Consider the following 16,198-nt stretch of genomic DNA (forward strand, 5'->3'; position numbering starts at 1 on the left):
GAAATCCGTGCACTAGATCTGATTTCATAAAGCAGGCCACAGCACAGACAGTCTGAAAAATTCATAATCTGAATTTGGATTTGTATAAAACTTGTCAGTTCAAACTGACAAATCTGTCAAATTGAACTGACAGGTTGCATACAAATCCAAATTCAGATTATGAATTTTTCAGACTGTCTGTGGCGTGCCTAAGACTGTCTGTTGCCGGCCTAAGGCGGAATCAAGCCGCATCACATCGAGTCCTCATACATTTTGAATGCGACTCGACGCGGCTGTTTCCGCCTCCGCTTTAATGGACGCGGTCTCATAAGAAATGCAGAAAACGAACTAACGAGGCTCGACTCGGCGAGCCTAGTGGACGCCAGCAGTTCCTCGATGATTCCATTCCTCCAACTTCAATGTTTAGGATACATTTTACTAATTGGCCGGCTTTTTTACTGCCAAGATTTGGTTGACCGTCTATAAACAAAAAAAATGTTTATAGTGAATACATACTTTTTATTACTTAACGCTTTTATATCAGAAATGCACAGAACATTGAGAATATTTGAAATATTTAATTCATGCATTCAGGTTTTCCGAGCGGTTTAACTTTAAAAAATTAGGGACCTTTTCATAATCTCCGAAATTCTCCGATCGTACCTGATCTCCGCCAATTCTCCGCTAGAGGCTAAAATTCTCCGAAAATCGGAGGAAAATCTCCGAACTGGCAACACTGACGATTCTGTGACAAAAATCAAAAAATATTATGAAATCTCGGGATCCCTAGTGAATAGGTTAAAGCTAGGAACATACTACGCGGACGTCCGTCGCAAAACGACCGGGACCGCGACCTATCAGTGTGCACGGAACAAAACATCCAGAGAGCCAGATTTCGATCGGACGTCCGTGCGCTCAAGGCCACGTCCGCGTCCGTCGACCGATAGTTTGCACGGTTATGTGTAATGTCATTGTCCAGATTCCCGTCCGCGGTCGATTCACGACGGACGTCCGCGTAGTGTGTTCCTAGCTTGATACGTGCAGCTTGGTGCCAAAGTTGGCAATACGTGCAGCTTGGTGCCAAAGTTGGCAACATGCACACTAGCGCTCCTAGCAGCATGGGGTCTTTGGCGGGAATTTGAAAAAAGTAGTCGGAAAATTTTCGCTCCAATCTTTAAAATTATAATTTATTGAGTTTTAATAGCTTAATTTGTATATACTGTATGTAAAGTTGTAAATAAATATATAGGTATTGTGTTAAGAATGAAAGGCGAGGAGGGGGGCGGGACAAACCCGCCCACCCTAAAACGCTCCAAAATCGACGGCTCGGGCGGCAGCGGCGCGGACGATGGCGGCGGGGGTGAGCAATTGAACAATGCGTACTTACCATATTTTAAACCGGACTATAAAAGACTGTACCCTGAAAACTCGGGAAAAGTAGAGTTTAAAGTGTTCGTTGAACAACAGGACCCGAAAGAAAAATTGGGAAATAAAAGCCCAATTTTCTTAAATCACATCTTCACGACGGATATCAAAGGTGTCACGGCAATACAGCGTGTAAATGCAAACAAAATCGCAGTTGTTTTTAAACAATATAACACTGCTAATAATTTCTTAAACAACAACGCCTTTTTGGCTAAATATAATATGAAGGCGTACATTCCGGCAACCCAAATTGAAAAAACTGGCATAATAAGATTTGTACCGACCAACATTTCAAACAAGGACTTGTACACAAAGTTAAGCTCAATATATGAAATAATCGCAATACGGCGATTCACAAAAAAAGTTGGACAGGACCGTATTCCCCTACAGACTGTGAGCATAACATTCCTATCAAATGTTTTACCAGATGACGTACAGTACGACTTGTTCTCGTACCGTGTATTTGAATATGTCCCTCCGTTACTGCAATGCTTTAAATGTTTTAAATTCAATCACGCGGCAAAAGTTTGTAACGGAAAGCAGCGTTGCTCCATTTGCTCAGGCGACCACTTCTATAAGGAGTGCGATAAACCAACCGAGTTATGCTGTGCCAATTGTAGCGGCCCTCACTTGGCAATTTCAAAAGCTTGTCCAATAAAGCTTAAAAAAATAATGGATAAGAAGGCAAACATCTCTTATGCTTCTAAAGCTGAAACTCGTAAAGTAGAATTCCCGGCGATAATAGACAAAAAACTGACTGACAAGACAAATAAATCGAAACCTGCTAAACCACAATCCCAAACTAATGTTCCTTCTACAGCTTCACCAGCAGAAACACCAACGTTTGATATAAAAAAGGAATTGCTACAAAACGACGTCTTAATGAATGCAGTTGTGACCACTCTCATAGAGTTAGCAAATAAGACCGATTCCCTCCCAATCACTAAACATTCAATTGAAGAAATGTTTATTAAGAATATTCAATAATGGATCTTTCACTTTTTAAAATTGCACAATTTAATATTCAATCAGCTATAAATAAAAAACCCTTGCTAATCAATTTCTTAAAAGATAATAATATAGATGTTTGTCTTCTTAATGAAACATGGTTAAAACCAACTACTGCTTTTAGGATACCTGGATATAATATTTTCTGCAAATATGCTGATAATGGTCGCGGCGGAGTCGCTATACTGGTTAAAAATATATATAAACATACTTTTATACAGACCGATTTTTATGAGAGTATTCAAAATATAGCGATCTCAATCATGACTAACCGAGGACCTTTATCAGTTTTATGCGTGTACTGTCCTCCAAACCGTCCACGCATAAGGCTAAATAGACTTCAACACATAATTGAGAAATTACCAACACCCATAATAGTTTCAGGAGATTTTAATGCACATCATGCAGCGTTTGGCTGCGTTTCTAATCAACCGAGGGGTAACACTTTGTTTGACATTATTAGTGACTTAGACTTGTGTATTTTAAACAATGGAAATCCAACAACTGTAACTTACCCCAATCGAAATCCTTCAGCGATCGATGTTAGCTTCTGCAGTGCAAGTCTAGCACCTCATTGTGAGTGGAAAGTCCATGATGACCCTATGGGTAGCTATCACTATCCTACTATAATTAGTATGCAGACCTCTCTTGAAAAGTATCAAGTAAGTGAACCGACAGATAAATTTATATATGCTAAAGCTGATTGGGATAAGTATAAAGAGCTTTCAGAAGAGGTTTTCTCTAATTTTCCTTTAAATGACAATGATCCTATAGAGTCATATGAGAAATTTATTTCTGAACTCAACCTATTAAAAATACAGTGTATTCCAAAATTTGTTAGAACTAATAATTTCATTAGCAGACCACCGGTTCCCTGGTGGAATGAAAAATGTCAGGACAGTGTCATTAAAGCCTATGAGGCATTAAAATATTACAGGTCTAATCCATCCTTAGAAAACTATATAACTTACAAAAAACTCGTTGCTCTTAAAAAACGAACAATATCTGAGGAAAAGACTAATAGTTGGCGTAGTTTTTGTGGAACTTTAAATAGATGTACACCAATTGGGTTAATTTGGAATAATATTAAACGTTTTAAAGGACTAAAATCTAAGCAGGTAAATAAAAACGATGAATTTATAGAACCATTTTTAAATAAACTTAGTCAAGGTAATAATAACGATTGTAGGTCTTTAGAAAGTTTTTCGAAATGAACAACGATAATGATCAGTCTAGGTATCTTATTCAACCTTTTACTTGGGAAGAATTTGTTAGAAGTTTGAAATCTAGGAAAAATACTACCCCAGGCTTAGATGATATACCATATTTTCTTATAAAAAAACTACATATTAACGGTCAAAAAGTTTTATTAAGAGTCATGAATTTACTTTGGTTACAAGGAAAATACCTCAATCCTGGAAAACACAGTGTGTAATACCTATTTTAAAACCAGACAAACCACCTAGTGAGGCAAATTCGTATAGACCAATCTCCTTATCTTCATGTGTAGGTAAAGTTTTTGAGAATATGATTAAAACTAGACTTGATTGGTATGTGGAGGCCAACAACATATTGCCTTCATTTCAAAATGGATTTCGACGAGGTAGAAGCTGTTCTGACAGCTTCATATCTCTTATCTCCGATTTAAAACTAGCAAATTACAACAAGTCACATGCTGTTTGCATATTTTTAGATGTACAAGGGGCATTTGATAATGTTGACCCTACAATTTTAGTAAAAGTTCTGTCCAATTTTAATATCCCAGGAAAACTTTGCGAATGGATTTTTAATTTCTTAGATAATAGAGAGCTGTATGTTAAATTTAATAACATATTACACGGACCACGACAAGTCTTCAAAGGCACTATGCAAGGAGCAACGCTGTCTCCTCTATTGTATAATTTATACACTAGTGAGATTAACTCATTTGTAAATACTTCTAATGTTAATATACTGCAATTTGCAGATGATCTTGTAATATATTCTATTAATTCAAATTTAGATGTAGCTAAAGCTCATATTAATGATGCGTTCAATCAACTTTATGTTTATTACAACAATTACTTACATTTAAAAATAAATCCAGACAAAAGCAAGTTATTAATATTGAGCAAAGATACATCAAATGTAAATATTGTATATAATAATGAGATAATTAGAGAAGTTCCATCCCATAAATTTTTAGGTGTAGTCATAGATAATCATTTAAATTTTAGTTTACATGCTAAACATATAATGTCTAATTCCGTTAAAGGTTTAAATGTTATGAGATGTCTTGCAGGTATATCTTGGGGTGCTGACCCTCAAGTACTGTCTTTACTATATAAAACCCTTGTCAGAAGTCATTTCGACTATAGTTTTCTTGTACATATGAATACCTGTCATACACATAAGTTAGAAATAATTCAAAATAAAGCAATGCGAATAATATCAGGGGCAATGTGTTCAACCCCAATAAGAGCAATGGAAGTAGAGACCAAAACAATGCCTCTACCAGTCAGATGGGTGCTGTTAGCTTACAGATATTTAATTAAGATATATGCTAAAAACAATCAGAGTATAATTAAAAGAATAAAGAGTCATCCCCAACTCCCTAAGCTAACAACAATACTCTTACAGGTGGAAGCTAAATTTTCTAATGTATATAAAAATGAAATTTGGCCATGTTATGAAGATAATTTTAATAGTAAAGTTATAAACATAACCGTATGTACAAAGTCTATCAATAATAATACTGACTTCCTAAATTTCTTATCGCTAATTCCTAATTATTACAAACTTTACACAGATGGTAGTAAAACTGAATCTCATGTGCGAAGTGCAGTGTATGATCCGCAAACTAAATTTGTACAGAGCTTTAGGTTGCACGATTTATGTTCCATATTCACAGCTGAAGCTTATGCAGTATTTGAGGCCCTGAAAGTTATAATGAGAGTGTCAGAATATAAACATTTCTTTATTTTTACTGATTCACTTAGCTTAATTTATGGATTGCAAAATAATCAGTTGCATTACAAGGATAACTTCATTTTGTACAAAATTAAAATGATGCTATTACAGTTCAAAAATGATAATGTACATATAAATTTTATGTGGATTCCTTCCCACACTGGTATAACAGGGAATGAAATTGCTGACAAAGCTGCTTACTCAGGGATCCATGAATTGGATGTTAGATGTGCCACAAGAGTTCCCCTGACGGATTGTCAGGCCTCTGTTAAAACTGATGTTGTTGATATATGGATGGAATTATGGACCAGAGACAGGGAAACAAAAGGAAGATGGTATGCTAGTATTCAATCTGAATTACCTGGAAAACCTTGGTATGAGAAGATGAAGATGGGAAGTCGAAGTTTTATAACCACCATAAACAGATTAAGGTTTGGTCACAATCGTGCACCAGCGCACTTAGCCAGATTTTCAATAATAGCCGATGGTACATGTCCTCACTGCCAGAATGGTAGTATTGCAGATGTGGAGCACCTTATATTTAAATGTCAAGTGTTTGCATTTGAAAGACTTATCCTCGCAAGTGAATTAAGTGAAGTGTTTAATAATAATGTCCCCCGCCGCCTTGCCGACATTCTCAAAAACGTTGACAGTTACGTTCCGTTGTACAAGTATATTAAAAATACCTCGCTGAAGATTTAAACAAGTGAAGTGTTTGAAAACAAATTATTAGTGCATAATATGCCATAAAACTGTTTAAATGAAGTGCTTTAAACATAATAAAACAAAGACTTGGCTTAAAGGACTCGCATCCAGGCCATAAATTAAAAAAAAAAAAAAAAAAAAAAAAAATCCTAGCAGCATGAGTTGATCGAAATAGTTTAGTTTCATACAGTATAAAATTAAAAAAAGTCACATATTCTTATTTTTTTGTTTTATTCCGTCTAAAAATGTTAAAGTAGATCAAGTAATAGCATTTTCTATTTTAATTTACTAAAATAAAAGTCTGAACAACTACTTTGATCAACTCGTACCGCTAGATGGCGCTAGTAAAATTGTTGCCGTTCCAATGTATGGGAAACGTCAGAAGCTGCACGTATTATAGTATATATAATACTCCAATTGCTAATTCGAGTCCTAAAAAACTACTACGATGTTGCCACTGCAATAAAATGTTTGTAAAATAGTATAATCCTTTTTTATAAAAACACACGCCAAGATAAATTATTTATTATGTATTTCAATCCTTTGATTTATATATTTAGGTAATAGTCTTTTATTATTTACATAAATACTAGGTCGCTCGATTTTTTTTCTTTTTTTCCGTGATTTTTAGTTGTAAAGTTGGTATTGCGCTTGTATCACTTCAGGTATCAATAACATGAAAAGTATTTTGACAGTGACATAAGTGACATTGACAGCTGTGACATTGACGTATCTGTCGTAGTTTTTTTGGACTCGAATTAGCAATTGGAGTATAGTATTTGTGAATAGTGCATAGTGAATGAAGCAAGCGCGCAATTATTTTGACGCTGTCAGTGTCAGTGCTGTCATGGTGCTGTCATATTTGACATTTGGTGTTTGGTGGGTGTTTGTGCATACATTGCTATACCCTATACAGGCTTAAGCTAGGAACACACTACGCGGACGTCCGTCGTAAAACGACCGCGACCGCGACCTATCAGTGTGCACGGAACAAAACATCCAGAGAGCCAGATTTCAATCGGACGTCCATGCGCTCAAGGCCACGTCCGCGTCCGTCGACCGATAGTTTGCACGGTTATGTGTAATGTCATTGTCCAGATTCCCGTCCGCGGTCGATTCACGACGGACGTCCGCGTAGTGTGTTCCTAGCTTTACTTGTCCAATATAGTAAACAAACACTGCTGGAAAACATTATCTCACTTTTCTCTGGAATTACACATTAAAGCTAGGAACATACTACGCGGACGTCCGTCGTAAAACGACCGCGACCGCGACCGATCAGTGTGCACGGAACAAAACATCCGGCGAGCCAGATTTCGATCGGACGTCCACGCGCTCAAGGCCACGTCCACGTCCGTCGACCGATAGTTTGCACGGCTACGTGTATTTCCATTGTCCAGATTCCCGTCCGCGGTCGATTTACGACGGACGTCCGCGTAGTGTGTTCCGAGCTTAATTAACCATCACTAAAATGTTATTATACACTTAAAAAACTCACAAAGTGTTGAAATCAATCAAAAAACCACAGAAACATATCATTTCTAAAACGATTTTCATCAGTAATTGTAATTGTGTGTGTGTGGATTGAGTGAGCACCTTCCGAAAATAAAAAAAAATATGCTGATCATTTAGTAAAAGTTCTAAAACAATTGTAAAACGAATCTCTGAATTTGTAAAAAGATAAATCAAAAGATACAGCCATTAACATGTGCTCACTCAGTTCTCACAAACTACCAACGAAAACAGTGAATATATTCATTTAACATATAATATTTATATACTAACATTTAGTAAAAAATAGGCCAACCTACCTCTATAAATATTAGATCACCTAGTGACGTATTTAATTTTTTACAAATAGTTTCTTATGCTCACTCAATCCACACACTTTTGAAAAGCCGAATTTTGATGAAAAACATAAGATTTAGACCGCTATTATATGTGTATAGTTTAGTAAAAGTGAAACGGGAATTTGTAAAATACAAAACGAACCACTAACGTGTCAGGTTTTTTTATAATAAATTTTTGTAAGTGCTCACTCAGTCCACACGTTTTGAGAAAGTTAAAAATGTAAATATCTTACGATTTGTAGCACCTAAGACACTCGAAAGTACTTCAACATTTAGTAAAAATTTTTACTAAATATCCACCATCTAATATTTTATATTCGTTGTCTGGTTTTAAAGATATTCAGACATAACTTTTCTCATACAAATGTATCATGTAGGGTGACTACACTATGTCGGCTCCTGATTTTCCCCACCTTCCCATTGTCATATTGAGATTGGGGAGTTTCGTTCGTTCAATTTTGATAATATTAAACTAATACCATATTAATTATCCATCTGCAAACTGTTTTAGGTTATGTTCTTGGCCTAGTGATGATGTGTATTGTGTAATTTTTATCGACGTCAGGATAATAACCATATCGACATGCATGCATTAAGAAGGACATGAATGATAATTGATAAGAAACAAAGAATATAATACTTCACTAGTAAGAAACCAGAACCTGGTAATCTAATCGCGCTAACAGATGAGCGTACCGGATTTGTAAGTGGGAGCGAGAAATAGTTATTCTTTTCTCGCTCCCACTTACAAATCCGGTGAACTATTATCAAAATTGAACGAAACTCCCCAATCTCAATATGACAATGGGAAGGTGGGGAAAATCAGGAGCCGACATAGTGTGGTCACCCTACTTGATACATTTGTATGAGAAAAGTTATGTCTGAATATCTTTAAAATCAGACAACGAATATAAAATATTAGATGGTGGATATTTAGTAAAAATTTTTACTAAATGTTGAAGTACTTTCGAGTGTCTTAGGTGCTACAAATCGTAAGATATTTACATTTTTAACTTTCTCAAAACGTGTGGACTGAGTGAGCACTTACAAAAATTTATTATAAAAAAACCTGACACGTTAGTGGTTTGTTTTGTATTTTACAAATTCCCATTTCACTTTTACTAAACTATACACATATAATAGCGGTCTAAATCTTATGTTTTTCATCAAAATTCGGCTTTTCAAAAGTGTTTGGATTGAGTGAGCATAAGAAACTATTTGTAAAAAATTTAATACGTCACTAGGTGATCTAATATTTATAGAGGTAGGTTGGCCTATTTTTTACTAAATGTTAGTATATAAATATTATATGTTAAATGAATATATTCACTGTTTTCGTTGGTAGTTTGTGAGAACTGAGTGAGCACATGTTAATGGCTGTATCTTTTGATTTATCTTTTTACAAATTCAGAGATTCGTTTTACAATTGTTTTAGAACTTTTACTAAATGATCAGCATATTTTTTTTTATTTTCGGAAGGTGCTCACTCAATCCACACACACACATTGTAATTACGAACGGATGACATCAAAAACTCCTGACATTATGAAGTCTAGATTGTCTATGAGTCGTATTGTTGGGATGACAACTTATCGTTATGAACGATCGATATGAACGTTTGAGTTTGTATAGCTTGGAAAAAATGCGTTGATATTAACTACAATAATTTATCAGATTTTTTAACCGACTTCTTTGGGTAGAAGGAGGAGGTTCTGTATTCAGTTTCGTGTCAATTTTTTAACCGCCGCCTCAAATATCTCAAAAGAAGGTGGTTCTCTAATCGTCTGTATTTTATTAACCGCCGCCTCAAATCTCTCAAGGAACGACGGTTCTCAATTCGTCTGTTTTTTTTTATGTTTGTTCCACGATATCTCCGTCGTTCAGTGTTGTCACATCTACCTATTTATAGGTAGTAGATCTACCTATTTTGCCTCCCGTCTACCTGTCTACCTATTTCGGTCCTAAATCTACCTATTTTCTAAAATATTACTATTGTAGAAAATTCTCCATGCGTGTTACGAAATTAAGTTTTACCTGTCTTATAATTACAGCATTTTACTTAAATCGGAACGTGTTTAGTGAATAATCTGTGGCTGTCAGCTTGAAAATCTTGATGTTTGACAGTTTTGACACTGACAGCCTGGTAGTGACAGTGACAGTGTCATTTGACAATGACATGACACTGACACTTCTGACAGCCTGACAGTGGCAGCTCTCGGAGACGCTAGCTTGTGTTTAAAATATTTTAACAAAAACATGTATAAACACCATAAAGAACTCACCAAGTAAACCAATAATAGTATTTTATGCAACAGGCGTTTAAAGGGGGTCAAAAAAGACGAGTGGCGTGGGTAACAATTTGAGGCGAAGCCGAAAATTGTTATTAAGACGCCACGAGTATTTTTTGACTCAGTTAAACACCGTTGCATACAATACTTTTTCTACGACCATGCACTTAGTTTTTTACTGTTTTCTTGAATAACACACGAACGCGGTATCGTTATAACAATGCGTTGCCATGGTTACAGAGCCAAACAATGCGTTTTCAGTTTTTTCGATACTGCGCGCATGCGCCGAAAGCCGGCAGACGCTGGCTTTGGGAATAGACTTTTATGTAGGGTTTTAAAGATCTATGCGACCCTGTAAATGACGAATAACAGTTCGGGAGTAGAAAAATATATTTTTAATAAATGACTTTTGGCGGGAATCAAAAAACAGGGCTCCTACTATACCAAGTGTGACCAGCCCTAGTAGAAAAAATATATTTTTAATAGTTTAGAAGCATTTTTAATCATTAAAACTGGACTTACCTTAGATGGTATTAAAACAGGTAGATCTACCTATTTTTCGTTTCTAATTCTACCAGTTTCTACCTATTTTTTCACCCTGGTCTACCATTTTGTTCAAATTGTATGTGACAACACTGGGTGTATTGTTTGGTGTAACGGACGATAACAAAATACAATCTCAGCAACAAAATTTAAACTAAAACAGTTGAATGAATTGATAAGCGGTTAATTTAACTACCATTGTTTAACTTACACTTCTGTAAAAGTCACAGTATTTATTGGTATTTAATAAGGAGCTTCAGAAATGGGAGAATCTGAGGTATGTATATGTGTTGTTCATTTATTATGCTTACTAAAATTACACTTCGATTATGCCCATTCTTTCATAAAATGATCTCGTTATAAAATAATGGGACAATTTTGTTTTTTTATTTTGATTAAAATCTATAACATGGTTACAGGAATCAAGGCCTTGTCAAGGTCTCACTGCGTTACACAATATCAATAGGCATACTGGAGTTCCACTGAAAACTGGGAAAACTAAAAATAACCTCTTGGACTACTTTCACTCTAGGTACGTAAGTTTACATTAAACAATACTTAGGCCCAAAGACCATGACTGCCATGAGCATTTGGAATTGACAATTGACCACAGACCAAGTGATTGCCGCAATATGTAAAGAGAAGTAGCCTCCCCGGTGTAACTTTCCAAATTTGGCAAGATTATTTACCATATATGGCATTGAATGGACCCTGTACCACCATGACTGTATTAAGCCGATTCTCAGAACAAGAGCTTGGTAAAACCTATGTAGTGTCTTCAACATTTCACAGTTGTCAGTCTTATTACTATGTTTACAGAGACAATGATAATAAGAAAAAAGTATCCAAATCTACACAAGTAAACAGCACATGGATTACGGAAGAAGATATTTCAAGTGATGTCCCTAGTGAACATTTCTGGCAAAATGTAGCGGAAAAGAGGCGGTAAGAACTATGAACATAAGCAACAGATAATATTAATATTGTCTTTGGTTACCTTTAGTTACTCATGAAATGAAACTAGGGTGCTGGGGTGCAGACGCGAAGCGTTTCGTGCGCGAACTGGGCCGTCGACTTAGACAAAAAGGAGAGGACCCCCGCTCCGAGTCGTTCCTGGTGCAAAAGCTTTCCATTGTAATCCAACGCGGGAATGCAGTGAGCGTTATGGGCACTTTTGCATCAGGAACGGCTGGGAGCGGTCTTTTAGTTTAAATTGTTTATATTTTTAAGTTGTTTGTTTTTAATATTAGTTTGTACGTCGTTTATTTTTAGTGTAATTTTAGTTTAGTTTTTATTTTGTAATATTAAAGTTATTATGTGCATTATGGAAACGGATTATATTGTGTATAATGAATTTACAATTCGTCCCGACGTTTCAAACACTACTAAATCATTCTCAATCAGGCAGTCAAATTAACAAGTTTTAAGAATCTAGAATTTTCACAGCAAAAAAAAACATGCAACGCATCTAGTGTTAGAATAGAAGTATATTTTTGACATCATTATTTTCATTACTTTATGACAAAGAGGATTGAGTATTATAGAGAGTTACTATTGAAGTAAAATGTGTAATCACAGTGCATAGACTGCCATCTCTTGACACAGCTTTAAAACTTTTGAACCTTGACAATTTGGCCCATATTCTTAGCTTGATATGTGTTAAAATGTCAAATATTAATATTAGCGCCATATAGCTGAGCATACCCCAAAGGTGTGATGCCATCTAGGCTGTACCTTTTTCTGTATGATACTGAGGTACGTTTTTTCTTAGACTTTATCTGTCTATACGGAATTATATATGTCTTTGCTTCATGATCATCAGCCTAAGTATTGAGTATTCCAGTGTGACAGTATTCTTATTTTGATAGTCAATATTTAATGTTTTTATTATTTTAATACATTTTATTGTTTCAGTGTGGCCTTGGAAGAGGCTTTAGGCGAAAACGAGCGGTTGTGTAAATTATATGAATCATTATCCATAGAAAATGATCAATACAAAACTTTACTTGAGGAAGCTAACAGCTTTGTAGATGTTTTTAAAGTGAGTATAATTATTAATATTGACTGTCCAATTTATAAAATACTAGCTTTTTCCCGCGGCTTCGCTCACGTTAGAAAGAGCCAAAAAGTAGCCTATGTCACTCTCCTACCCTTCAACTATCTCCACTTAAAAAATCACGTCAATACGTCGCTCCGTTTTGCCGTGAAAGACGGACACACAAACAGACACACACATTAGTACCTATGGATGATTAAGGGTGTAGTTCCTGTCCCCTTTCTAATAAGGGGGCGTCCATTAATCGCGTCATACTGCATAGGGGGGGGAGGGGGTCATGAAAAAATCACCAAATATCACCATGGGGGGTGGGGGGGTTAGGAACATATCACGTGTATTTTTTTGTTACACTAACGTAAAGAAAAAAACATTTGAGCTATTTTTATAACAACTTTTACAGTAAGAACTTGCGTTGTGCAGTGCAAAGAGAACATAATAAAAATATAATATAATTTATTCGTGAACACAGTCAAGATTAATTAGTTAATTACACATTACAACACAAACAGAAAGGAATGAAGTGCCACGAAATGGCCTCATCTCAGCGTGTTGCTGGTGACTTCCAGCGCTGTTGTTCCGATGAGACCATCAAGTGAGAAAAAAAGAGCTGTGTGCAGTTGGTTATTTTTAATTCTTAAAGATTTTTTTAGTTTGCCAAGAGTGTTTAATTTTTCTTATTTGCCAACAGTGGCCCTGAAGCTTAAGTAGTTTCATGTGCTCTGCCTACCCCTTTATTGGATACAGGCGTGATTGTATGTATGTACGTATAAGGGCCATTTTTTTCAATGTTGTCCACCCCACTTTTTTTGTAACATGGGTATTTTTTACGCGATTCATATTTAGAATCGCGAGGTCTTTTTGATCGTAATAGGAGAAAAAACCGGCCAAGAGCGTGTCGGGCCACGCTCAGTGTAGGGTTCCGTAGTTTAAGTATTTTTCTCAAAAACTACTGAACCTATTAAGTTCAAAATAATTTTCCTAGAAAGTCTTTATAAAGTTCTACTTTTGTGATTTTTTTCATATTTTTTAAACATATGGTTCAAAAGTTAGAGGGGGTTGTGTCCCCCACATTTTTTTCCTTTAGGAGCGATTATTTCCGAAAATATTAATATTATCAAAAAACGATTTTAGTAAACCCTTATTCATTTTTAAATACCTATCCAACAATATATCACACGTTGGGATTGGAATGAAAAAAAAAATATCAGTCCCCACTTTACACGTGGGGGGGGGGGGGGGTACCCAAACAAAACATTTTTTTCAACTTTTTATTTTACCACTTTGTCGGCGTGATTGACATACATATTGGTACCAAATTTTCTTAAGCTTAAGCTTTCTAGTGCTAACGGTCACTGAGATTATCCGCGGACGGACGGACGGACGGACAGATAGACATGGCGAAACTATAAGCTACCATCCACACTCATAAGACGCATGTCTTGCGGCGCGCAACGGACGTCTCCACCACGCCGCCTGAATGTAATTCAAAAAACGTCTCCTCAGTACATTTTGTATAGGAAGGACGTAAGTCACGTAAGACGCGCCCCCAGGCGGCGGGGCGCGGACGTCCGTTCCGCACCTCAGGACATGCGTCTCTTAAGTGTGGCCTGTCCCTAAGGGTTCCTAGTTGACTACGGAACCCTAAAAATGTCCCAAGATTTCCTTTTTTTTTAGACCTTCCAGTCCGTTACCGCCATACAAAATGTATGAAAAAATGGTAACGGAATAGAGAAAAACCTTGGGACACTTTTTACTCCTATTAGGATTGAAAGAGCTCGCGATTCTAAGTGAAAAGCAGATAAAAAATTCCAAATAAAAAAAAAGTGGGGCCCAATTAACGCTCTTTCATTTGATATGTTACACGCTAAAAAACTATTTCAAAAAACTTTGATTTCTAATTTTTACTTTTACTCCCCAAAAGTGGCCCCTATAGTTGTTTTTTATTTTATTTAAATTACATGCCCGTCTTTGGTTCACAAGTTTACATATGTGTGCCAAACAAGTTAATTGGTTCAGTTGTTTCGGTTCAGTGGTTTCCTTTTTGAGGTACGGAACCTTAAAAATGAGGGGCCAAAGGTTTAATTCTCATAGAAAATTTGAATTTCGCGCCAAGATTTGGTTGATTCGTGGGTTGGAAAAAAGTCTACTTAAGTTGCCAAAAAATTACACGTCATATTGGCCAGGGGGGGAGGGGGTCCTGAAAATATCACCAAAGATCACCATGGGGGAAGGGGGGGTCTAAAATAAGCCAAAAACGTATGACGCGATTAATGGACGCCCCCTAACTGTTAACCTCCTCATACTGGCCAGATTATGCTAAAAATGAATTTATCCTACACAATGTTTTGGCTGCTGTTTGGCTGCGAAACGTGGAGAGTGACAAAGGGCCTAACGAAAAAGCTCCAAGTATTTGTCAACAAGTCCCTAAGGTCGATCCTTCGCGTTTTCTGGCTAAATACTATCCGAAATCTAGACCTGTGGAGTATAATATGACAGCAAACACCCATTGACGAGGAAATCGCGACACGAAAACGGAGATGGATTGGACACACTCTTCGGAGAGGGGAAAGAAATAACGCGAGCATTGCTTTCGACTGAAAACCGCAGAACGTAAGCCGTGGCCCCGGGCGCCCTGTCCACTCATGGAAGCGGTCCGTCGAAAATGAGCTACGAGCGGCTGGTTTGAGCTGGAGCGAGGCCACAAGGGTCGCTGAAGATAGGAAGTCGTGGCGCGAGCTTGTGAAGGCCCTTTGTACCTCTGGGGTGCCTTAGGACAACAAAAATGTTTTGGCTATCGACATTTTTTTTGCGATGTGGTTGTTGGTCCCATTAGTAAAGGTTGTTCGAAGTATGTCCTATATATCCATACTTAATACTTAATATTATAAATGGGAAAGTGTGTGTGTCTGTTTAATTGTCCGTCTTACACGGCAAAACGGAGCGGCAAATTGACGTGATTTTTTAAGTGGAGGTAGTTGGAGGGATGGAGAGTGACATAGGCTACTTTTGTCTCTTTCTAACGCGAGCGAAGCCGCGGGAAAAAGCTAGTGTGAACATAAACCCGTAAATTATCTGAATAAACTATACTGTATTTCCATGTCCTAATTGTCTTATGTACAATAAAGTGTTTACATACATACATACATAAACTGAAATGTCACGTAAACTAATCTTTATTACCATTTCAGGAATTAGTTCAAGATAACGCCGATGATACCGGCATTGACGTTGGAGACTTGAGTACATCTGCCGAAGCAGAATAAATCGAAGACTGAGTCATTTTAATGTGTGTGTTTTTTATTTTATTTTATTTTATGTCAGTGTGAATTTGCCTTAATGATGTACCTTATTAATGAATATTAAAATTGTCTGATTAAATTGCCTTTTATCTTAAA

General features: G+C 36.5%; 1 protein-coding gene across 1 annotated transcript; it reads left to right on the forward strand.

Moving 5' to 3' along the window:
• The first annotated feature begins 10,679 nt into the window (after window positions 1-10,679).
• Window positions 10,680-16,198, forward strand: LOC125241416. The gene is made up of 5 exons (XM_048149893.1): window positions 10,680-11,024; window positions 11,167-11,279; window positions 11,567-11,692; window positions 12,662-12,788; window positions 15,992-16,198. Exons 1-5 carry the CDS (start codon window positions 11,010-11,012, stop codon window positions 16,064-16,066), a joined length of 456 nt encoding a protein of 151 aa, XP_048005850.1. The 5' UTR covers window positions 10,680-11,009; the 3' UTR covers window positions 16,067-16,198.

This window comes from Leguminivora glycinivorella, chromosome Z (genome assembly GCF_023078275.1).
Source record: "Leguminivora glycinivorella isolate SPB_JAAS2020 chromosome Z, LegGlyc_1.1, whole genome shotgun sequence".
Classification (NCBI taxonomy): domain Eukaryota; kingdom Metazoa; phylum Arthropoda; class Insecta; order Lepidoptera; family Tortricidae; genus Leguminivora; species Leguminivora glycinivorella.